The sequence below is a fragment of the Drosophila eugracilis genome, unplaced genomic scaffold (assembly GCF_018153835.1).
Source record: "Drosophila eugracilis isolate 14026-0451.02 unplaced genomic scaffold, ASM1815383v1 contig_367, whole genome shotgun sequence".
Lineage (NCBI taxonomy): Eukaryota > Metazoa > Arthropoda > Insecta > Diptera > Drosophilidae > Drosophila > Drosophila eugracilis.
Window position 1 is genome coordinate 2,863,356 of NW_024573224.1, and position 23,863 is coordinate 2,887,218.

Genomic DNA, 23,863 nt, shown 5'->3' on the forward strand with positions numbered 1-23,863 from the left:
TTTTTGAAAATATGTTTGTCTTTATTGAGTTTCCCTGCCAAAGCTGGCACTCATTTTTTCTTGCCACCCCTTCAATTCAGTTTTCTGGTTAATTCTCGTTTGCATAAATTCCGTATCACTTGGATGCTGTTGAGCTTAATATTTAGATAGAGATCTTCCTTTGTGGCATTTGCATAAGTTGACGAGCAATGAAAACAAAGCGACAAAACAAAATTGAAAGGATAACCTAGAAAGTAAGCCACGAAAGAATAACTACGAAAACAAAATATGAAATGCAGCTGAAAGCTTAATTAAAGGCGAGGAAAATTTAAATGGAAATCTTAAAGGAAATTTGGTGTTGCAGCGACACTTCCTAATTGAGATTCCATAACGGCAGCCATCATTTGCACAGTTAGTTAAACAAGGGGGCGAGCAAATTTTCCTATTTGTCTAATGCCCTGCGTCGATTTGACGGCAGCTCTGGGGTGTTTTCCCCCGCCCTACCATTCTGTAAATCATGCGAAAATTGGAGCACTGCCTCTGTCCACCCGTTACAGTTTCCCAGTCACGCCTCTCCACGCTGGGGATCACGTCGGAATGGCAAATAGAAAAGGAATTTCCACGCCTGCTTTTCAATCTGGCTGATGCTGGTTTTTCCTTTCTATCTTTCTTTTTCCATTTGTTTTGCGTATTCTACTGGAGTGGCGCATGTTTGTAATTGCTCAAAAATTCAGCATTTAAGCGCTTTTGGGCAAAAATCAAAGCTCCTTTTAATCTGACCTCTGACCTGGGATGGGTGAACTTATCGCTAATTGCAAAATCAGAATAAATAAGCGAAATTATGCAAATTAGGATAACCCTTAAAGGTAATTATTTTCACTTGGCCCTGCTTGCCTTAAGGTATTTCGACTCTTAAATGTTTTCATTCAGCTTCCCATTTTTTTGTTTTTCTTTAAGCTTCGGACAACGGTGCGTATACTTCATTTGCAGGCCGTAAATCAAACGTGGCATGATGCATGATGCATGGATATCCTGTGTCAGTGGAAATACTTTCGACCTTTCCAGAGCTAGTGGCAGACCCAGACGTTGTCTTATCAGTTTTACTTTCGGACACTCACCGCAAACAAAGATTAATTGGAATGAAGAATCGAAACTTGCAATAGTTAAATCACTTTCAATGGGTTCTTCTCCAATTATTTTATACATAAAATATATATTTTTATACTATTTTCAGTCCCCCTAAAACAATAAGTAAGCTGTGTGTAAACATTTAAATTTTATTTTACAATTTTAAGCTAAATTTAAAAACTTTTAAATACTTTTTAGCAGAGCCTGTTATTAGTACACTAATTCCATTCCCAGAAACATTATTCATTGCGCCTTTTTGCCATTTTCCAGGACACCTAACCACGCCTATTGCCAATATCCCCTTGACATTTGGGTCTGGCTGAGGCACAAGTCGGCGGCACCCACATTCTCATATAAATAAATAATGAGAGGGGGAAACCGCTGTTCAAAAGGCAATTGACTGGAAAAAAGGTGGCCAGGACCGGTGTCCCAAGTCAAGTGAGTGTGCAAATGTTTGGACATCGGTCAGGTGGCCTTCGACTCGGTCGTCTGTCTGCCGATTCAGTTTGTTTGCTCCTCCCGATTTGTGTAATATTTTTCATGTCCGCCGGTCGACAGCCAATTTCCTTGGCCTTTGCGGCTAATCAGCTACACGTGCCTACTCAGTCTCTTACTAAAGATGTATAGCTTTTAAGGGCCTTTTAAATTGTCAAAAACTTGACCAAAATGTTGACCATTTTAGCCTTGATTTGACCAATATGCTGTCCTTTTAAGAGTGATATGTCAGTAATACATTTTTGAACCATATATCCTTGGTTTTATTCGTCGACTTTCTAAACTTAACAACAACTTTATAGGTTTGTAAATCTTGATTTTAGTTTCAGGCATAACATAATTTAATTTTAAACTTCAAAAACGCCTTGAAAGTTTTTAGTTTTTGTAACAAAATAAACAAGTTAATAATTTCCAGCGGACTTTACACTCGCCAAACATTTGTTGCTCTCTCAGCTCACCCTTTTATTCTGTTAGGGAATGGCAAACGGGGTTAGGTACTAGCATTGGAAAACACGTTGCTAGTATTTAGATTTATTTCATTAATATTTACACACGATTTTCCAGTCCAAGGAAGCCCTTCTCCAGAGCTGGAATCCTCCGTCCGGTGCTGTCAAAAACGAAAGGATAAGCAAACACTGGCTGCAGTTAGCAGTTTTTCATTTGCAGTTTTTCCCCCTGACACAAGTTGGCACGTCATCAACACGGACACACACACGCCTGATGCATTGCATCCCATCCCATCCTGATGATGATGACGAGGAAGAGGCACTGCGTGTGGCTAGCTGAGCTGGGATCTCGAATTTCGCATCTCCAGAGGAAAGTTGCAGATGCAGCAGCAAATCCAGTTCTCGCAATTGCCGAATTTTGCACGTTTTGTTTACTTTTGATTATGCCATGTGTGTTGGCTACTAAAAGTTGAGTTACTATTGAACTAGAAATGGATGGTATGGCTTTAAGGTTCCCCTCCTTGTGACCCTGACAGTTGTGGGCGAATCTGTGAATCTGCAATTAATCATAATGCGGCGGCGGTTGGTAGCAAATAACCCAAAAAACAACCTCAAAACTAACAAGACGTCTGCCTGACCACAATAAGAATAGAAGAAAACTTTGTCTTGGAGAGACTTATCACTGAGAGAAATAAGTTAAATTTGAGAAAATAAACTTAAATAGCTTTTGGTCTCTATATCTTGGCAAGTTTACAAAATATTTTGAGTAAATATAGAAAAAACATTCCTTATTTTTCTTAAATAACATCCTCCAAATGCAATCCTTTTTCTTTCTATGTACCCTTTTGTACATATCGTTAATTTTATTTGAATTTACGAATTGCAGCAAACAATTTCATTCATCATTTTTACCCACGGGGTTTTTTCCCCCCTTATCAAATCGGTTTCCTTTCGAGGATCCTTACTTTTCAAGGGAGGCGTACTGCGTGGGCGTGGGCGTGGCAGCAGAGGCGGACATTGCATTGTTGCCGACAGTTGCAGCCAAGCGAGTAAAATGTTTAACAAGCGCGAAATTCGCGCAAAGCAAAGGAAAGCGAACTGAAGACGACAAAGACCGAAAGATAAAATTTTCAACGTTTGCTGTTGCTGTTTTTCCTTTTCATTCAGCCTGCCCTCTTTTTTTTTCTCGTCGTTGGTGATTTATTTTAGGCGCTTTTTCTATTTGGTTACCCAGTAATTAAGATAAGGCTGAGCCTATCAGGCATGGGGAAAAGCAAACAAAGATTTATAGGAGTTGCAAAGTAAGTTTGTAAGCAATTCAAGGCAAGGTTTTGATTAAAAAACTTTTATTTCTTGAATAATATTTATCAATATTCTTATCAATATCTAAAAAATATGAAGCAATAAAATAAGATTTTCATTTCCCAATTTAATAAGTATCAATACACCCTCATCTCCAAGCATTATCCTGTAATTGTTTTCGTTTTTTTTCTGGTGGCAGACGGTGGAGAGTATTTAATTAAATTTTTGGTCCTAGTTGTTTACAACAGCCGACGTCTCGGTTAATCTTTTGATTAACTCGCAGTCAGACAATGAGAATGCATGTCCCTGGCTCTGACAACTTGATAATCTTTGCATCACAGTGGAAAGTGAGAGTGAGGGAGGGGGCGAGAAGATCCTGGAAAGCTCTCATCTAGAAGCGCCATGTGGCAAGCATTTGATGAAATATAAAACTTCAAAACGAGTCTGACAGCTGCTGACATTGTGATGTCCTCTTTCCAGTACGCTCTGTATTAGTGAGTGTATAAATGCGTGTGTGTGTGCTTGGGTGTGTGTGTGTCAGGATTAAGCCAGCGCATCATTAAACAGACGGCTGCACATTGCGCATACGTCACGTGGCAAGCAAGGGAAATGTGTAACGACTTCTGATACATTTTCGTACATTTCGTTTATAATGCAGCCTCTTATGAGATTTGTCATCGGCGAATCAACTGTCATCTTAGAGGCATTCAAATGCTAAACAATTAATCAGCTTATCCCCGGACTGACATGAAATGTGATTGGCAAAGGCGCTTCATCGAGGGGAAAAAGGGAAAACTCATTTCACGTCCTCTCAACTGCAGTCAATACACTTCACATTCGCCTTGACGAAAAATCAGCTTGAGACTTACGAGTCGTTGTGGAATTCCTAAGAAATAAATATTTTTATCGCACATTTTCAGGCCATCAAGCGTTTTCGTTCATGTTCCAGACGACACCTCGACATCGCCCATAGAAACTGCTGAAGTAGTTTCTGATTTTCGATATTGCTTTTATGCCTTCTTACTTGAACTTTTTAAGTATATTTTAAAGGTTTTCTGTAACAAGTTTAAAGTACTTTATTATTAAAGGGCAATTAAAGTTCATTCTAAGCCATGCTAAGCTTTTGTGCTTCATAAGAGAGAGAGAGAGAGAGACAGTTTAATTAATTATGTTTATTGATATAATATTCATTTATCTCTAATTACAAAATATTAATAAAAATCAGCACAAGCGATATTAGAGGAAAATTCATACTGAGAACGCCCGCGGGCAGTCTGCATAAATACCGGATCCTTAAAGGAAAAAACTCACAAAGAGGGAAAAGGAAAACCCTTATAACACTCGTCCGTTATGGCCATAAATGGAGGCAATTACCAACACTCCTAACCGTATTTAGCCGAACCAGTCCGGTCCGAAATTGAAGTAAAATAAACAAAATTAATATGCTGCCACCCGTTGGGCGTTGCGATGGCACGTCTAAACACAATGGACCGCCCGCCGAGGAATTCAGCACATGTTTGTGGGCTGAGTGGGCAGATTTCGACCAGGTCGTTTGCTGATATGGGTACATCATATGATAGTATGTACTGCATGTAGGTGCTGTGGGGCCACAGGGTTATATGTATATTCGCCGCTTATTATTTTGCAATTGGTGCTCGGACACCAGCAATGCGCACTCACTCACTTAATTGTTCTGCATGTGTTTGTAAAGCAACGGGCAAACAATTCGGAAACGAGATCCGGCCATCAAAGCGACGTCCTTCAAGTGACTTTCCAGGACTATGTTCAGCTAGCAACTGCCCTCGTTATGAAGTGCTGTCCATGATGCATTGTCCTAGCTGGCTTTATGAATATTTTATTTCTTTTTGAAATTTAAACTTAAAGTTCTAAAAATAGCAAACATCTTGACTTTAAAGTAAGTCTCTTTAAAATCCTGAACCAGGAAAAGACGACATTTGAAAGCTCTCAAACCATTTCCCTTTTTAAAGGCCATAAAAACACATAAAATAGCTAAGAAAAAGTCTAAGTTGACATCACTGACTGCCATAGCCATTGGCACTTGTCTGGCCATTCATTAAGCCTCGACAACATGGCGTTTCAGAAGCATAAAACTAAATATTGCCGAGCATCTCTCCAAATGTCAACAGGGCTGCCCCCATAACGAGTCCAAAAGGATCAGGGTTCAGGGATCTGGATCGAGTCTGCCCACATATCGGCGCACCGCAATCCCATACACAAACACCGAATCTCCGTCCGTCAGTGCTTAATTAAATCTCCTCGGACAAGTTTATTTCACTTTTTCACCCTACCTCCGGCGGGCTGTCAAATTAGGGCCAAGTCGTGTGGCCAACTCCCACCGAAAAAGGGGCAGCGGCTGTTGCACAACTTTGTGGCTCCGTCCCGGGGTAAAACTAATTTCGGCTAGATGATGTCAAGTCATTAAGTTATATTTGGTCAGCTGGGAGAAGTGGCGAATGCTCCAGAAATAGTTGACTTTGAGCTGGCAATGATAGTGGTTGAAGCTGAAGTGAAGGCCCAAGGGGTCAAAGGAGCAAAGTTCACTGAGCCCGTTAGCAGGACTTGTTGCATACTTTGCGGGGTGCCCGTTGAAATGATAAAAACGAAATTGCTCGTAAATGGAGGGGGGAAGAGAGAGAGAGAGGGGGGAATTACAAGGATTCTTGAAAATAAAGTTTGCTAATTGGACTTCATGCGGGGCTTACACTAAATTTAATATTCGAAGTTTTAACAACGTTAGTCAAGTTAAACTGCAATCATAATTAGAAGAAGACAGCCAACTCTCATGTGGCTCATAAACTCCGTTTATGGTTGAAAAAGCTTTCATTTAATTAAATTTAATTGGCATTAGAAAAGTTGTTGTAAAACTAAATGGGCAATAAATTAAAAATGATTTACTATTCGCAACTTTGAAAGTGAATAAATTCAAGGTTATGTTAGGAAGTGCTTTCAAGTTAAGTTAAATTCCTGCCATATGGCGAATGTTTTTACAACTCTCTGCGTAATCTGCTCTAGTTGCTCAAAGTTAAGCTGACAGGATTTTTGATCTGATCCCTCAACCCAGAAAACGCACAGGCCTGACGTCAATGATGAGCATATTTGCCTTTGGCAATATCTGCGTTTTTCATTTAAATTTCCCACCCGTTGGCAAACAAGTGAAATGACAAAAATTTCCTGTACCTGGTCTCTATTTAAGCCTCTCTCCATCGACTGGCAGGAGTGTTTTAATTTGTCAACCCCTGTCAGCAATCCTCAGGAAATCTCACCTGCCAGTTGGAAAGACCAGCTGAGTGCCTGCCTACAGCTGATTAAGCTCATTTATCATCAAAAGTGAAGCCAGTCAGATGGCAAAGGTGCTCCAAGTGCCTCACTCGGCTTAAGATTCACACAATTAAATGGCCTAAACTGGGTGGCATCTACCAGGGAATCGCCTACGGCATTCGCAGAGTACAACAACTTCGAAGTCAATATTGATATTCATGTTGGGAATCCCAAAGTCGCCTACGAAAGGCTTAGGGAAACGCTTGGCTTGAAGAAGGCCAAGGAATTTTGGTATTTGAAAAGTTTCGACGCCCATCAATTTGGCAAGACAAACATATAATCGTTAAAGTTTTAATTGTGCTGTGCAAATGATGTTTTCGCTGCCATCTAAATTTAGATTGAAGAAAGTTTGGATACATATTAGCAAAGTTTCCGGGCTCAAGAGGCCAGAATTTAATTCGAATTGATAAAATTTTCACAAATCTAATGAAATTATCAAGTAAAGGAGATGTTAAGATATTAGCGCCAAAGTGATGGTTTAGGGAACTCCTAGAGGTAAGTCTTATTAATTCAGTTAAGAAGAATTTTCTACATCCTCGTCACCTTTAAAGTAAATGCAAAAGCATGCATAATCTCTTTGAACTAGCTTTCCCTGCAGACTTAAAGCACCCGAGGGGAAAGTGATTTTCAACTTTCATCTAGCCACTGCTCGTGTCTGTAGGAATTCTGTTCTGACATTTGTCAAATAGTTGGCAACTTTCTTCAATTCAACCAGACCCATAACTTGACAAAAACACGCCACCCTTCTACGAAGAAGTCCTGCCTTCGCCAGACATCTCGAAACTATTGACGTGTTTCACTTTTTATGGCATGCGCCTCCTGGGACGCAAGTTTTGCCCTCTTCTTCCTTCACTTTTCTGCCGTTGGCTTATTACATCGCCAAGTTGATTTCATGGCATTCTTGTGGTGAATCCTCTACGATGACAGAGGCCAAAAGGATCCAGCTTGGAGTAGCCCAGACAACATGACACGACACCAGTGCTGAACGGACTTTGTCGTAAAGAAGTGAGAAACATTTCATGACCAAAAACCTGTCTAAATTTTTGGAGAAAAGTTATAAAGCATTTTTTATACTTTTATATTTTTATAAAAAGTTCTTTTTTTCTTACCTGATTTTTTCAGACTTTTAAATTAGCTACCGGCAGCACTGACTAACACCGCCTGAGTGATTGAGTCCGGCATTTGAGAAACAAATTGCAGGAGTTTTCGCCAAAATCCTTGTTTGCCCCAACGCATCTCGGCCAGGACAAGCTGAACAAATGAACAATTTGGTGAATTAATTTGATGTCTCGGCTGATTCGGTTCTCGTTATTCAGAGACACAAAGATACATCTGTCTGCGACCCAACCACAAGAAAAACTTTGCATAATGGAGCTGAGTAAATGGCCTTGTCCTCCTGCAAAGAAATGTACGGCATTCCACAGATGTCACATGTGCAGGACACAAAGGCTCGAAACAAAGGATATTCCTTGGCCCAAAATGATTAATTTCAATTCATAGAGCACATGGCTTTGATGACGATAACGACTGTGTTGATGTCAAGTTTATCATTGACCAAAGTTTCATCCACCAAATTGGGCAATTTATCTTGATGACTTTGAATAATATGGTTAGGTTAAGTTATGGTGTTTGTTGGAAAAAAAAATGAATGAGCATTCAGGAGAACCTCACAGAAATGCTATTTAATGAAATGAATTCGACACTCTGATAGATCAGCAGTATGTGCATCACAAAAAATGCCGTGAATTTGCATTACAGAGTGTGATTTTTTCACTACGTTAAGCTCATTCAACACTTTGTCATGTCGGACACATGGCATTTACATGTTTTTCAGGGAATTTTCCGTACTTTTTAAAGGAAAACAAAATAAACAATTCAGCTTTTCCATCTACTTTTGTAACTAACTAAAATGGGTGATTTAAACTAAACTAAGCACAGCCTGTTGAATCCTTGGAAGCATAAAAATCAACCCAACCACAGCTGTAGATCACATTTTTATATTTTTCAAACCACATTACCCTTTAATAAAAATTATATGCACACAGAGACCCGCAGAATTGTCAACTGGCAGCTGGCAGGAAGAAGCATGTCCTTGAACTGCATTTTAATGTCCAACTTGTGGCTGAGTAAATAACCAGCTTCCTCTCCTCCTGGAAAGCCCTCCTCTTGGGATCGTTATCCTGCTGACCATGCTGGTAGCAAACTATTTTTAAAGAGCTAAAAGCGAAATGCGAATTTATGAAATTAGCATAAGTTGAACCCAAACAGAATTTACAACTCTGAGTGGCCCAGCCAAAGAAAAGGAGGAGAATGGTTTCAGATTCAGATTCATTGAAGTGCAAAAACGAAGGCAAATCCAAAAATACCTTTGGCACTGCAAAGGGATAAGGAAACGGACAAATGCTGAAAAATATGGGCCTGGGGAATTATTTATTTTACTTTTATTTTTGCCGCGAGTCCTTTTCGCTCCCTTCGTTTCCCTTTGTCCTTTGACTGTCTGTGTAATCGGCTAGAAGGGCTTAGATAAAACACGAAATGGCCACAAAAAGGAACTTGTCGCTAAGAGCATCCACACTCTCTCACAACGACTACATATATATGAGACTATAGAGTATGCAAACAATCCTCCTGGATCCTGGGGTTCGATAACCGGAATCCGGATCTAACCCGAGGGGGCCTAAAGTCCTGCCTTTGTTGGCCAACAAATATGCCCACGTTAGCAAATAGAAAAACATGTAAATAACAATGAATATATTGAAAGCATAGGAAAAGTCATGGCACTACACGATGTAGGTGAAAGTGAGGTGACAGGAATTTGTAAATTATATAAACCTAGCAAACTGCAATACTATAGCTTATTCTACTTTTTCTGCTTATATTATTATACCTTATATTGTCATTTTATAAAACACTTTACTTTCATTACGTAGATTTACAGATTTTACCTTTCAAAGACATAGCTTAGACATGTTCAACCAGAAACCTGGCAAATATCACAATCATGGTCAGTGCATGTATCATATAGACGAAGATCATGGCCAGAATGGCGCCTTGTAGAACATAATCCGATCGGTCCAGATACTCCGATCTCCGCTGATGGACAACGGTGACGGTGAAGACGACAAGAACCATCGCATAGAACAGACTTATCATGGACACATAACGCAGCATATAGCGATTGCCATTGAGATACACAACGGAATAGATCGAAATGACAATCACTACGCAGCATAATGTGAGCACGATAATGAACAAGTTCCCCGGCAGTAACTTCAGCGGCACATAGATGCCAATTATGTAGAGGATGATATTTATGGACGCCACTATCATCAGAACAACACATATCCAGAGATACGACAGCTCACACCATTTGTTAGAATTGACAAAGATCATTACCACCTCTGCGCCGATGATGGCCAGCAGGCAGTTGCATGGACAATGGTTGGCCAGATTCACAAAGGCCAGGACCACGATACACCCCATTGCTATGAGCAGCCACACAAAGGTGGGAATCGTTGGGCTTATCGATTCCGCAAAGTCCATCTCGAGGATCCGAAAGACTATCAGCTGGAGAACTGCAAATAACGAAAGAAACGCATGGATACTGTACACGCACAGGATGGTCTTTCTCCCGTGGCTCATCGGTTGATCTCTATAGCTGAGGTTCAGTCGGGAAACCACTCCTGATCCTGGCTCGCTCAATACTCCAGGTGATTCGCCTGAAGGCTGTTTGCTTGGTGGTGGTACAGGTTTCGGCACAGGTTTCGGAGGAGCAGGCGGCGGTGCAGAAACGGATTTCGGACGAGGGGGCGGCGACAAGGTGACCGCTTTCGGAGGTGGAGGTGGCGTCGATTGTGTCGCAGTACTTGGCTTGGTTGGGGGAGGAGGTGGAGGCTTTTGCGGAGGAAAAGTCGTTCTCGGGGCAGTTGGTCTGGGTTGACTGGATGCAGGACGGGGTGGATTCTGTTTACTCATCTTCCTTCGCTCTTGTGCCACCACCCCCTTTCTGGGAACCCGCTGGCTGCTATCAACATGTATATTAGTTAGATATTTTATGTGTATTTGATTAACAAGTCGGTGTGTGTACTGTGAGGGATAATGGTAGTGTTAGTTTATGTACAACATCATATGTTAACTGGTTAGGAGATCTACTACTATTTAAGGCCAAAGTAGACATTTTTGCAGAAGGTTTTTCACGAATTACGTGAAATGAAAATCACTTTTGGCACCTATAACCCACCACCATAGCCTGATCAAAAAGGCACTTATAAGATTTTCCAGTGCTGCCTGGAAAAACTGCTCCTTCCATGAGACTCATGCATATTAAATGGGAATTACGCTGCCCAGCACTCGAGTGCTAATCAATGACACGTGCTCTGCTGTCACCAGACTCATTATGATGGCCCGCCCTTTGCACCTGATGGTGTGTTTACACATGTATTTAGCTCTCTTTGGGCCTTTGTTTGTGCCAATGTGTGCGCCCTGTGGGGAAACTTTTTGGGCAATTTTGTGGCTGAATGTGGCTTTTACTGAATTTTAATTAGAACCTGCCGCTGAAAAGCCAGCACGTGCAGAAACATGACCAAACATGGCCAAAAGCCAAAGTCAGGAATTAAATAAACATGAGTCGGCCAAAAATCTTAAGGTTTCGCCCAAGGCAAGACCGAACAAAGTATATACCTATCATTTCCTTTAGAATATATGTTATTGTGTCAGAAGGATTACCCTGCTTTGTGTTCGAATTCCATCTAATCCCATATAATCGATTATGACCAAAGACCTTGCCAGCATCTTGAAATTTGTCCATATTTGATATCTCTATTTCCACCCAGATTATGGTCGCAATAAGCCCTGGCAGTGAAAGCCCTACAAATGCCTATCAATCAATGGCCTGCCACTCACAACAATAATAAGTTTTAAGAGATTTAAACGGACAGTGGCAATAGCCGCAAAAGCCACAGCACGAACAGAATGCCAAATGTGGCTCGGAAGTGGGCCTTAAGGAAGTCCTAGCAAGTACAATTAGAATGACAATCCGATTTTATTGACGCTCGAATGAGTTGCATTTAGCTGTGAATTGTACAATAGATTTATTGATGCGAAAGTGAAATGTAATATATCCTTTGGTAATGACAAATAACAGGGTGTCTAAGGGAAGTTTGTCTAATCTTTTAACAAGATATAAAATAAAGGTGATGCAAAATATTTGATCTAAGTAATAAGTTAAAATTAAACACTTCGTAATCAAACTACACAGTATTGTTGCAAAAGAATCTTCACTTTGTTCCAGCCCAAGGTTCGTGAATAATGCCATCAACAGAGTTTTGCTAAAATGTAATTAAATTTTAATGTCTCCATTAGGAAATTTTCACCTGGCCGAAATATCAATAATTATTAAGCCAATTAAAACGTCCAGCCAAAGTTGCCATGCCAAAGACTTGAAATTATTGAGGACTGTCAACAATCTCTGACTGATTGATTGAATGTTTTTGGCAATACTCAATACCTTTGGCATTGAAGGAGAATATTAATAATAATGCCACTCGAAAGGTACCTTCAGCCGTGACGAGCTCTTCCATTACCAAGAACTAAGCCTCTAAGTTGGGTGAGAATGTTCCACATGCCACTTGAGGTTGGGCAACAGAGTTTTTCCACCTGCAGCTAATCGGGGGTGTTGGCTTATGTCAAGTCATGTCAACCCATTCGATCGACCTTGAGGGTTAATAATAGGGTTCCCATGTCAATTATTCATGGCAAAATCATTTTTAAGGACATGCGAGCCAGGCAGGTGTACCTAAATTACCGCCAACGTGCTGGAAAAAGTAATCAGTTTAATTATTTAGAAGGTTGACTCTTATTTTAGCACATATTGAGTTTGTATTTATTATTTGGTAAAGAAGGAGGCAATTTTGGTTACGGTAAATATAGAAAAAAGGAAGGTTACCTACCCCCCAAAAACCAGATTAAATTTAAAACTCCTTTCGATGGCAAGACATTAGAAATGCCTTCGGTGGCACGTACCCACATCAAAATCATGCCGTGACTCGCCGACCGTGCGACATGCAATTGAACAAATAAATCAGCGGGCTAATAAATTTTTAGCAACGCTTCCAAAGCCGAGGTAGAAATCCAAACTGGCTTCAATAAATGCTGCCATAAATGCTACTGCCAGCTCCAACTCCCAACTCCCAGCTGCCGGCTGTGAGCCATTAAGGAAGCCAAGTGAACGAGAGGCGAAGGACAAAGCCAGATTTCAGGCGACAAGGCAGGGAGTTACACTTGGTTGACTTACTGTAGCTGTTGCTGTTTTTCAGCTTTTTTCCGCTTTTCTTGCCTGGCTTTCCCTCTGTCTCAGGCAACCTTCACTTAAATGCTGTCGCCTGCTGTAACACACGGCGTATACGTGTTGTGTCGTAGCATGGCTTTTGCCCCCTTCCACCACCACGACTTTCACCGCACACATCGAACAATATGATTAAAGGCCGTTTTTAGCACCTGTTCTGGCTGTTGATTTTGTATCGAGTATTAATTGCATTTTATTTTTAATGCCAACACTCGAGACGCCTCACTCGCATGCAATTAAATTATTTATGCATGAGGGCATAAGCTATTTGAATGCTTATTTACGTGTAACCCAGCGTGTGTACTTAGTATACATTTCAGCAGGAAGAGATGGAATGTCACTCGCATTCGCAATTTCTTTTCTGCTTTTTAGCTTGGAAACTGTAGCCAATAAAAGCGCTAAAAATATCTATTAGAATTCTTTTTCTATTGTTGCTTTTGTCCATTAAAAATGACTATCCAATTTATTAAGAATGCGATAGAGTATTTATTTATACTGCCATTCTGCTGAGTAAAGTTAATGGATGCAAATTGAAAGGTTACCAAGCAGTCGTTTCCCTTAATTTGATGGCTGGTTTGCAACTCAATTGGCAAGGCAAAAATCAATAATTACTTCTGATAATATCCCAATTAAATCTGCCAGTGTTGAAGGTGCAAACGACTTGTATTTAAGCTGTCGATGTAATTAAAAGGATGTACAATTTATTTTACGTATATTTAATTAAAAAGGTCGACAACATGCTGGAAACTCTGTCTGTGCAGCTACTCCGAACTTTATTTCAATTTAATTATAAATAAATTAAGTATTTTTATTAATATAATATATTATGTTGCCAGTTAAAACTCATTACTCCTAGTCTTTAACTAAGGAATTCTTTAATAGACCGCATTAACTTTGAGTTCTTCTTTTCGCCTCGCCAGGTTTTCTTTAATTATGCCCCACATTTTTCCATTTTGTCTCTGCTAAGCTTTTTCCACACAACAAAAAACCAGCAAAGGATTGCGTTTTTTCCCAAGAAATTTCTAGGCAAAAGGGGGTCTTAACAATGGGATAAAATACATATACTTAGAACCAAGAGACCGCAAAATACAGAGAACTAAAAAAAAAATTAAAACCATAGATTATGATTCTAGAAAGCAGTTGGTCCAGCAATTTGTATGCCAACATTTCAAGCGTTATGTGCCCAGCGGAGTTTTAACCATTCTGCAGAATGCTGCCTGCTGCCGGCTGCCTGGTTGTTGACAACATGTCAAAGAAAACAATGCCGCCAAGAGCTGACTTCAGTTTTCCATCCTCTTTCCGGTTCGTCCACCCCTTTATCACTCCTTTTTCCAACGAGAAAAGTGCATTTAATTGAAAGAATAAATAAACTACAAATTAGTTTCCATCAAGAAGACTGACTTGTTGTTCAGTCGCTCTGCAAAAGCCATTTGACTGTTTTACCATAATAGCTTTAAGGGGCGTATACTTGATTTTATTCAGCGACAAAGTGGGACTTGCAGGAAATATTAAGAGAATAAAAACGATGGGGAGTTGCCTGGCTAAATTAATGGAGAATGGTTGTTGATGAGTTTTAGTGTTAAAAGAGTTGACATTTCATGAGTGAATTCTAACTTTTTAGTTAAGGAAAATTCAAACGAAAAACCATGGAATAGCTCCCTGAAATCAAGTTCAACCAGAGCCTAAAGGGTTCTATTCTTCTAACAACCATTACAAAGTTAAAATCTCGATTAAAGTGCCAAACTGATTTGAATATTTTTATTCAATTTTAATTTTAGTGCCCACCTGTAAGACGTTGCCTTGGCAAAGAAAACAATCGAAGCTGGCAATTAATAAAACAATAGAAAAATATGTTGTATGAAAAATTCATTGACTGATTTAAGTTCCAGAAAAAGAATAACAATGGTGTCGATTAAAAATAAAAGGGAGACCCACCCACATGCCCCTAGCAATAAATGGTGTCAAAAGAATCGTATGGCTGCCATAAAAGAGGCTTCACTGTACCGTACAGCGTTTGGATGAGTGACTTGGATTTAGAGCCAGAGGCGGTTTTTTTTTTATCCTGTGTGGGAAAGAGGATTCCGTCGTTCTTTTGTTGATTGTTGGTGGTTTCCCACATAAATTTGCCGCAAGATGCTCATAAATTTTGCCTATTTGACGTTATGAGTGCCTTAGAAATACAATGTGCAGGATAACAAACCATGTCAACTCGGCAGGCTGGAAATAGATATGATAACAGCATCCTGGCACCATCTTAATTTGCCTCGCGGCCGAAATAAGATTTAGCTATTAAATTACTCGACAGGGATCGGATGATCCGAGTGAGGAAGTGCATAGGGAACGCTACTAAAACCCAACTACCAATTACCTATTTAAGGCAAATTAAGTGCGTTGTAAATTCAAATAATTTATTTGAACGAATGGCCAAAGATAAACCACAATCCTAACAGCTACCATAAGAAACAGGAAAGCTTTTGCAATGTTTCTACAGAAATGTTGCCCATAAAAAGCTCAAGGAGTCACCACTCGCTCTTGGCCGTGCGGCATTTTGGCAGCAACAGATAACAGATATTAACATCAAAAAAGTTTAATTTTATTTGCATTAAAACAAATAATTAGTTTAACGAAAGTTTCTGCATAAAGTACTTAAAAACGTGAACATTTTAAATTGCTTAAAAGTTTTATCTCGCCCAAAAGTAGACTAAAAAGTTTCTGCCACTTTTAGTAAAACACAAATAAAACTTTAATACTTGCAACGAATGCTAAACTGTTAGCCAACTTTTTGTTGGTCGAATTAAAACACAAGTGTTGGGGTAATTAGGCTAGCTTTTTAGTCAACAGTCGTATTAAAAACTGTACAAGAGCTAATTTGAAAATCAAGCTTGTCTACAGAATGAGATTAAACTTCAAGGGGAATATTTATTAAAATGAACTTTAAATGCGTCTCAGCAAAGGCTTATAATAGTGAATATAATAATCAAAACTTTCAAAATTCATTTTAGATTTCATCATTTAACATTTAACAATTCCCATCCATACAAACAACGTCAACTTTACACATCTAAAAAGATAAATATTGTAAAAAAAAATTACATATCAAAACACAGATATACCCAAACATGAAGAGGGTCCACGTGGACAACTACACGCCGAAGTATTACAGTGGCAAGTGGTCCTGGAACGCGGAAAAGGACTCTCTAGAGTTTGAGCCGCACAATGATCTGACCAACGCGCGAGAACGTTACATCACCACCAATGGGTTCAAGTTCCTGCGCACCATTGACCAGGAGGAAGAGCTCATCTTTCGGCAGGCTTATGTTCGGGATCAGGGCACCTATGACTTTGACACGGTGGTGATTAATGATATCCGTGACTTGGTCCTCTTCCTGATGCCCAGCGATTTCCTGACCTACCGGTTCGTAGAGTTCATGCACCGGCCGGCTGTCCACCGCCTTATCCACGCTCTGATCATCTACTTTGAGTACTTTCTGAGGATGGTAGAGTTTATACTGGTGCGACGTGATGAGCTGGCGGACCAGATTCAAAGCGATCAGACCATCGAGATGAAGAAAATCTTCTCGATATATCTCAGTCAGTATCGTATTCTGGTGGCCCGCAACTACAGTGTGATCCTGAAGGGCGAAGGCGACATGTCCAACTACTACCATATGAAGGAGATTGTCAATATTTCGGATACAAGTCGCGACAGGGTTTTCCACGAGCAGTTCCTCGCTGTGATGACACAGATTGTTTGGATCAGCATGCATCGCCGGGCGTACTATGTCATTGAGATGGAGATGAACCGGCTGTTTCGATCCGATCACTTTGTGATGACCCGGCCAGAGTATCTAAGTTTTACGCCGGCGGAACGAAGTCTACTATACGGCCGGAACAATAAGATAGTAAACTACCGCACACAGGTATCGCCACTGATCCAGGAACTTGAGCACGTGGCGGAAGAGGACATGCCAATTTTGTGGATTGGGGAGCGAAAGTACCGAGGCACCGATTTGCGAATTAATGAGATGGAGTTGGAATATATAGTACCAGGCCCCCAGCTTCGTATGATCGATGTTGCGCACGGCATTCTAGGCCATCCGAAGGATCTCTACAATACCATCCTCGACTTGGACTGGCCCACTGTTCGCTACTCGAACTTCTCGCTGAAATACGATCCTTACCACATTATGCGCCAGCCACATCTGGACATTCCCAGGATGGATGCCTTGAAGCGACGAAAGATGAGCGAGCACTATGAACATTTCTATAAGGTATATCGAATCTACGAGCCGCATAGCCTACAGATCCTGTTCAAGTGGCTCAAGCGGGACAAGCTCGTCCAGTTCTACCGTTCCGGGGGACTGCTGCTCACCAATGTGGTATCCCGGGCCGAGAAGGAACTGGCCGATAGGGTCCCGGTCACCAAGGTCGATCAGGTCATCGCTAATTACTTCAAGGTCAAGTCAAGGCTGCGCAAGGGATCACCTTTGGAAGCGGACAACATTAGTATCACATCTTCGCGCATCGGTGGCTTCAATTCTCCACGCCAGAAGAAAACTACTCAGGAGTTCTATTTCGAATGATTCTTTGGCTCCCTATGAGGGCTTTAAATTCTTCGGAATTAAAATAATTCAAAATTCGATTTCAGTGAATAAAAGTTTAATTGGCTATTTAAATTTTAGTCTAAGCTATTATACATAATCGGATTGTAAAATTATCGTTCCCACTGTTTATAATGCCAGACCAGCTGATCCGAAGATAAGCCTATCGTGTCGCCTATCGTCAGAATCTTTTGACCTCGACAGCCCTATGCAGCAGTTGCTCGATAGACATCGTACAGTTAAGAACCACATCCGTCTGCCAGAATCATGTCCGAGCCGCCATATCTCCACTTTACACAAATTGGAGATCCTGTGCTCCGCCAAGTAGCCAGTGAAGTTTCTCCGGAGGACATCGACAGCTTGGAAGTTAATCAAGTTGTCGAACGCATGGTAAAGGTGTTACGTCAATATGATTGCGTAGGCGTGGCAGCGCCTCAAATCGGTATACCGCTTCGTATAATCGCCATGGAGTTCCGTGAGGGAAAGCAAGAGCAATTTAAGCCGGAAATCTACGAGGAGCGCAAAATGTCGCTGCTACCCTTGGCAGTAAGTAAATAAAATATATTTTGTTGAGAAATTTAATATACATTTAACTGAAATATTTGAAAAATATTGCAAGAAAAGAAAGAGTTTCTTAATTAGGGTTGTCCAAATAGACTTTATTATTTACCAAAAAAGTGCATTCCATTCCTAAAGTGCAACACCAACCCCGTGATTTCACACCATAAATCATATGCTTGCAGGTCTTCGTTAATCCGGAGCTGGAGATAATCAGCAACAAAGTAAATAAGCATCCCGAGGGCTGTATGAGTGTGCGAGGCTATTCAGCTGAGGTGGAACGTTATGATAAGGTCAGGATCCGGGGGATCGGGAAGCTGGGTACTCCGTCGGAAATTGAACTGGAGGGCTGGAATGCACGGATCGCTCAGCACGAGGTGGACCACCTAAATGGAACTATCTACGTGGATCGCATGGATGTCTCGACCTTCAAATGCAACACCTGGGAGCAAATTAACGCAGCCGAGGGACGTTCCGCCATTTGGTTCCACAAGTAAACTTATCTTAAAAATGCAATTAATACTATTTTTCGTTTTTACTTTGCATAATTATCTTTTTTGTAATATCAGCTTCTTAACTTTTTTACTTCGTTTTTATGTTATCTACAAATATTTAAATAAATACAATTTTGAAATTTTCATATTTTTGTTTATTTTTAAATCAGCACAAGGTGAATATTTAAAAAATAAAACGATTTTAACGCCTAATTTCAAAAATCCGTTTTCATCGATATATCGATAGTCGCTCACATGCCCATCCCTAGCCGGTCAGCTGGCCAAATAGACGTTGGTTAAGCAATAACAAACAGAGATTATACGAAATGCTTCTGAAACAACGGATAAAATTATGCCAAAGGATCCTGGAGCACAGACGCTGCCTGGGAACGACTCCTCCAACGAATCAGTCCTTCAGAAAATGGTACCAGAAACTGTGGACAACGGAGCGCACTAACCTGCCGCCTTATAACCACTTCACTCAAATTGGAGACCCGGTACTGAGGCAACAGGCGGCTTTAGTGCCCAAGGAACACATTGATAGCCCCGAGATCAAGGCCATTGTGGAGCAAATGGTCAAGGTGCTGAGAAAATTTGACTGTGTGGGCATTGCGGCGCCCCAGATTGGAGTTTCCCTCAGGATCATAGCCATGGAGTTTAAAGGACGAATCCGAAAAGAGTTGCCCGAGGTGGTTTACCAAGCACGACAAATGTCCGAGTTGCCACTGACTGTAAGATAGCGCTCTTATCTACCAGCACTCCAACTATTATAAACTCCATTTATTTTTTTTTAGATTTTTATCAATCCTGTAATGTCGGTAACGAACTACTCCAAACTAAAACATCCTGAGGGCTGCATGAGTGTGCGGGGATACTCGGCCGAAGTAGAACGGTTTGAAGGTGTAAAGTTGACAGGCTTAAACCAACTGGGAACACAAAACGAAATAACATTGAGCGGGTGGAATGCCAGGATAGCACAGCACGAAATGGATCACTTGGATGGAAAGCTTTACACCGACCACATGGATCGCTCCACTTTCTCGTGTACCTGCTGGGAGGCGGTCAACACGAAATCCGGACGCGTTGAGATACCTTTCTATAAATAGTTAAGTCGCAGGCTGATCTTTTTGTATGTATGTATATAGTGATTGAATTGAAGTTTATGTATCACTGGCAACTGTTCATTATGACTGGTCTGATTTCATTGGCTCGGTAGTTTTACATGCTCGCAAATTTCGGCACGCCGCTCCCAAGGCCTCCTTGGCTTTGAAGTACTCAGGACTGTCCCACAGTTCTCTCTTGTCCATCATATATGTAAACAGTTCATTGTATTCCCGATCAAGCAGCCGGTGCGCAAAAGCCGTCTTTAATTGTTGAACCTTAAGTAGATCGGAAAGAGCCTCTTCAGTCTTAACGTCCGACCTCTTAGCGAGATGTATACTCAATTGGCAGTATTCATTATAATGCTTCCGCAGACACTTGCCCAAATGATTGACCACTGCAGTGCGCAGGATAAACTGCCTGATGACCGGAGGAGGTTTGCGCCAAAACATAGTGGAACACACGCCGGGAAACGTTTCCGGTCCCCCAACCGATGGAAAATACTAAATGACAAAAATTACAATGCTGGTCATAGGGGTTAATTGAGACCTAGATATAACCCCAGTCGCAGCAGCATATATATTTATGTCAGATGAAGCCTCACAGACCACACCTCAATTATTGACGTCACAACTACACGGATTCCTTACAGCAGTATAGAAAATTTCTTTATATTTTTATACTGCTATTTAACCAGTAATCAATATGAAGAGAGTCCATGTTGATAATTACGCCCCAAAGTACTACAGCGGTAAATGGTCTTGGAATTCAGAAAAGGACTGTTTGCAATTTGAGGCGCATAATGATTTAGAGAATGCACGAGAGCGCTATATTACGACCAATGGCTACAAGTTCCTACGCACCATGGACCAGGAGGAAGAGCTCATCTTCAGGCAGGAGTATCTGGTGCCGAAAAGCCATAGTAGTGACGATGTGGTAATGGAAGATATTAGAAACTTGGTGCTCTATCTGATGCCTCGAGACTTTCTAACATACAAATTCATTGAGTTTATGCACCAGTGGGAGGTCAGCCAACTGATTCACTCCTTGATAATATACTTTGAGTACTATTTACGCATGGTCGAGTTTGTGCTTATACGTCGGGATGAACTTTCGGGTCAGATGGGTCAAGTGCAGAGCGAACAGACCAATGACATGAAGCGTACCTTTTCCGTTTACCTAAGCCAGTACCGTATGCTTGTTGCCCGCAACTACTGCTTAATTATCAAAGGCGAAGGAACCATGTCCAAGTTCTATCACATGAAGCCGATTTCTAACGTTTCAGCAACTATCCACGACAAGTACTTCCACGAACACTTTTTGGCGGTGGCCATCCAAATAGTCTGGATCTGCATGCACCGCAGAGCTTACTTCATCATTGAAATGGAAATGAATCGCCTTTTCCGCTCCGAGCACTTTGTTTCTGCCCATCCCGAGTACCTCAACTTCACCGATGCAGAGCGCAGTCTCCTTTATGGCAGAAACAAGAAAAACTTTAATTATCGAGTACAGGAGTCCCCTCTGGTTCAGGAATTAAAGCTAGTGGCGGAGGAGGACCTGCCCATCCTGTGGATTGGGGAGCGAAAGTATCGAGGCACCAATATCCGCATTGCTGAAATGGAGCTGGAGTACATCGTGCCTGGATCACAGCTTAGATTAATTGATGTATCCCATGGTATTCTGGGTCATCCAAAGAAGCTCTACAATACTCTTCTCAGCCTCGATTGGCCGGCTGTACGTTTTTTAAACTTTTCTGAAAAATACGACCCATATCACATTGTCAGGCAACCACAAATGCAAATTCCCAAGATAAATGAACTTCAGATGCGGAAGATGTGCGAGACCTATGAGCACTTCTATGAGCTACATCAAGCTTCTGAGCAGATAAGCCATCATCAAATTTGCAAGTGGGTCAAACGGGATATCAACATCAAGTTCTTTAGATCAGGGGGTTTGCTTACGAATATTGTATCGCGATGTGAGAAGGAGTTGGCAAGCACATCGTCGGGCCCAAGGGTCGATCTGATCATCGCCAACTACTTTAGGCTTATATCCAAGGTGCGCAAGGATATAAACTTATCTGAAAAAGATAGCTTTACAAACCATCGTTTGAGCAGTTATGCTTCTCGCATTAGTACAATTAAAGCACCGAGGAAAACTTTTTAGTTTCGCTACTGTAATTCTTAAATTGTGTAACCTCTTGTAATATTTCCATTCTATACTGTACTATATTTACTTAAATAAATATTGGGACATGGGAGCTGGTTTAGCTAGATTTTAGATTTAAAACTGTTGGGCGGCAGGGAACTAAACGTCAATATTCATGGTTCCTAGAAAGCCATAACTCCTCTGAACTTCGTCGCGAACACTACAATAAAAGTACCCTTTAAAAAAACCAAGACACCATACACCATTTACATACGCGAAGACAATGAAGCGTGTCCATGTGGATAACTACGCCCCAAAGTACTACAGCGGCAAATGGTCATGGGATTCGGAGAAGGACTGCCTTCACTTTCAGGCGCACAACGATTTGGAGAACGCCCGAGAGCGGTTCATCATGACCAATGGCTACAGGTTCTTGCGTACCATGGACCAGGAGGAAGAGCTCATCTTCCGGCAGGAGTATGTGCGTCCGAAAAGTAACAACAGTGACACTGTGGTATTGCGAGACATTAGAGACTTAGTGCTCTATCTAATGCCCCGAGAATTTTTAAAGTACAAATTTATTGAGTTCATGCATCAGCCGGTAGTGCATTCTGTTCTCCACGCCTTGGTGATATACTTTGAGTACTATTTACGCATGGTGGAGTTTGTGTTGATTCGTCGAGATGAACTTCACGGCCAGGTCCAGAGTGCGCAAACCAATGACATGAAGAGAACTTATTCAGTTTACTTGAGCCAGTACCGCATGTTGATTGCCCGAAACTATTGTGAGGTGATTAAGGGCAAAGGAAGTATGTCCAAGTACTATCACATGAAGGAGGTTTCCAATATTTCAGCCACTATCCATGACAAGTGCTTTCATGAGCAGTTCTTGGCAGTGGCCATCCAAATAGTCTGGATCTGCATGCACCGCAGGGCGTACTACTTCATTGAAATGGAAATGAACCGCCTTTTCCGCTCCGAGCACTTCGTTTCCGCCCATCCTGAGTATCTCAGTTTCACCGAAGCAGAACGCAGTCTTCTCTACGGAAGGAATAGCAAGAACCTGAACTATCGTGTTCAGATCTCTCCGTTAGTCCAGGAGTTGGAGAACGTAACTCCAGAGGATTTACCTATACTATGGATTGGAAGGCGCAAGTATAGGGGCAATGATATTCGTATTGCTCAGATTGAAATGGAATACGTTGTGCCTGGATCACAGCTCACCTTGATTGACGTCTGCCATGGCATCTTGGGTCATCCGAAAAAGCTCTACAACACACTTCTAAGTATTGACTGGACTGCTGTTCGTTTCTCGAACTTTACGGAGCAATACGATCCTTACCATATTATCCGGCATGCTAACTTGGAAATTCCCAAGATAGGGGTACTTGAGATGCGGAAGATGTGCGAAACCTATGGTCACTTCTACCAGGTGAACCACATTTACGAGCTATTCACCCATCAGCAAATTTGCAAGTGGGTCAAACGGGATATCAACATACAGTTCTTTAGATCGGGAGGTTTGCTCACGAATGTTGTATCGCGATGTGAAAATGAGTTGAGCAGCACATCCTGTGAGCAAGAAATCGACCAGATTATTTCCCATTACTTTGCCATAATGTCCAAGATACGAAAGGGAGATTCTGAAGAAAAACAACGATACAGTGCCGTAAGCATTTTTAAAGCGTCGCGAAGAAGGGAAGCCAGCTTATAAGCCGGCTAAATTGGATTAATCCAAGGATATGTCTTGTGGTGAAATCTCTTGAAAACTAGGGTAGGGCCTTGACTTCTTGAAAGGATGTTCGTGCAATTGTACATTTTCAAGCTGTCTACATAAAAACATTTACATTTACAATCAAAGCAATTAATAAATCTGAATATATTAATATTAAATATTAAAAACTCTTTCCGTTAAGTAAAAATCGGCCT

The 23,863-nt window shown here is 41.1% G+C and overlaps 7 protein-coding genes across 7 annotated transcripts; 5 read left to right on the forward strand and 2 right to left on the reverse strand.

Moving 5' to 3' along the window:
• Positions 1 to 9,581: 9,581 nt before the first annotated feature.
• LOC108116302 (two pore potassium channel c) lies at positions 9,582 to 10,720 on the reverse strand. Its single transcript, XM_017228091.2, has one exon. The coding sequence runs from the start codon at positions 10,662 to 10,664 to the stop codon at positions 9,651 to 9,653; it is 1,014 nt and encodes a 337-aa protein (XP_017083580.2). The 5' UTR covers positions 10,665 to 10,720; the 3' UTR covers positions 9,582 to 9,650.
• Positions 10,721 to 16,084: 5,364 nt separating this feature from the next.
• On the forward strand, positions 16,085 to 17,708 carry LOC108116521 (protein phosphatase 1 regulatory subunit 36). Its single transcript, XM_017228459.2, has one exon. It carries the CDS (start codon positions 16,152 to 16,154, stop codon positions 17,613 to 17,615), a length of 1,464 nt encoding a protein of 487 aa, XP_017083948.1. The 5' UTR covers positions 16,085 to 16,151; the 3' UTR covers positions 17,616 to 17,708.
• A 130-nt stretch (positions 17,709 to 17,838) lies between these two features.
• On the forward strand, positions 17,839 to 18,829 carry LOC108116523 (peptide deformylase, mitochondrial). The gene is made up of 2 exons (XM_017228460.2): positions 17,839 to 18,179; positions 18,377 to 18,829. Exons 1-2 carry the CDS (start codon positions 17,901 to 17,903, stop codon positions 18,686 to 18,688), a joined length of 591 nt encoding a protein of 196 aa, XP_017083949.2. The 5' UTR covers positions 17,839 to 17,900; the 3' UTR covers positions 18,689 to 18,829.
• Positions 18,830 to 18,938: 109 nt separating this feature from the next.
• LOC108116360 (peptide deformylase, mitochondrial) lies at positions 18,939 to 19,862 on the forward strand. The gene is made up of 2 exons (XM_017228184.2): positions 18,939 to 19,416; positions 19,480 to 19,862. Exons 1-2 carry the CDS (start codon positions 19,012 to 19,014, stop codon positions 19,789 to 19,791), a joined length of 717 nt encoding a protein of 238 aa, XP_017083673.2. The 5' UTR covers positions 18,939 to 19,011; the 3' UTR covers positions 19,792 to 19,862.
• A 7-nt stretch (positions 19,863 to 19,869) lies between these two features.
• On the reverse strand, positions 19,870 to 20,257 carry LOC108116361. The gene has a single exon (XM_017228185.2). The coding sequence runs from the start codon at positions 20,236 to 20,238 to the stop codon at positions 19,870 to 19,872; it is 369 nt and encodes a 122-aa protein (XP_017083674.2). The 5' UTR covers positions 20,239 to 20,257.
• A 209-nt stretch (positions 20,258 to 20,466) lies between these two features.
• LOC108116357 lies at positions 20,467 to 22,065 on the forward strand. The gene has a single exon (XM_017228181.2). The coding sequence runs from the start codon at positions 20,492 to 20,494 to the stop codon at positions 21,950 to 21,952; it is 1,461 nt and encodes a 486-aa protein (XP_017083670.2). The 5' UTR covers positions 20,467 to 20,491; the 3' UTR covers positions 21,953 to 22,065.
• A 65-nt stretch (positions 22,066 to 22,130) lies between these two features.
• Positions 22,131 to 23,826, forward strand: LOC108116358. The gene has a single exon (XM_017228182.2). It carries the CDS (start codon positions 22,218 to 22,220, stop codon positions 23,646 to 23,648), a length of 1,431 nt encoding a protein of 476 aa, XP_017083671.1. The 5' UTR covers positions 22,131 to 22,217; the 3' UTR covers positions 23,649 to 23,826.
• Positions 23,827 to 23,863: the final 37 nt, after the last annotated feature.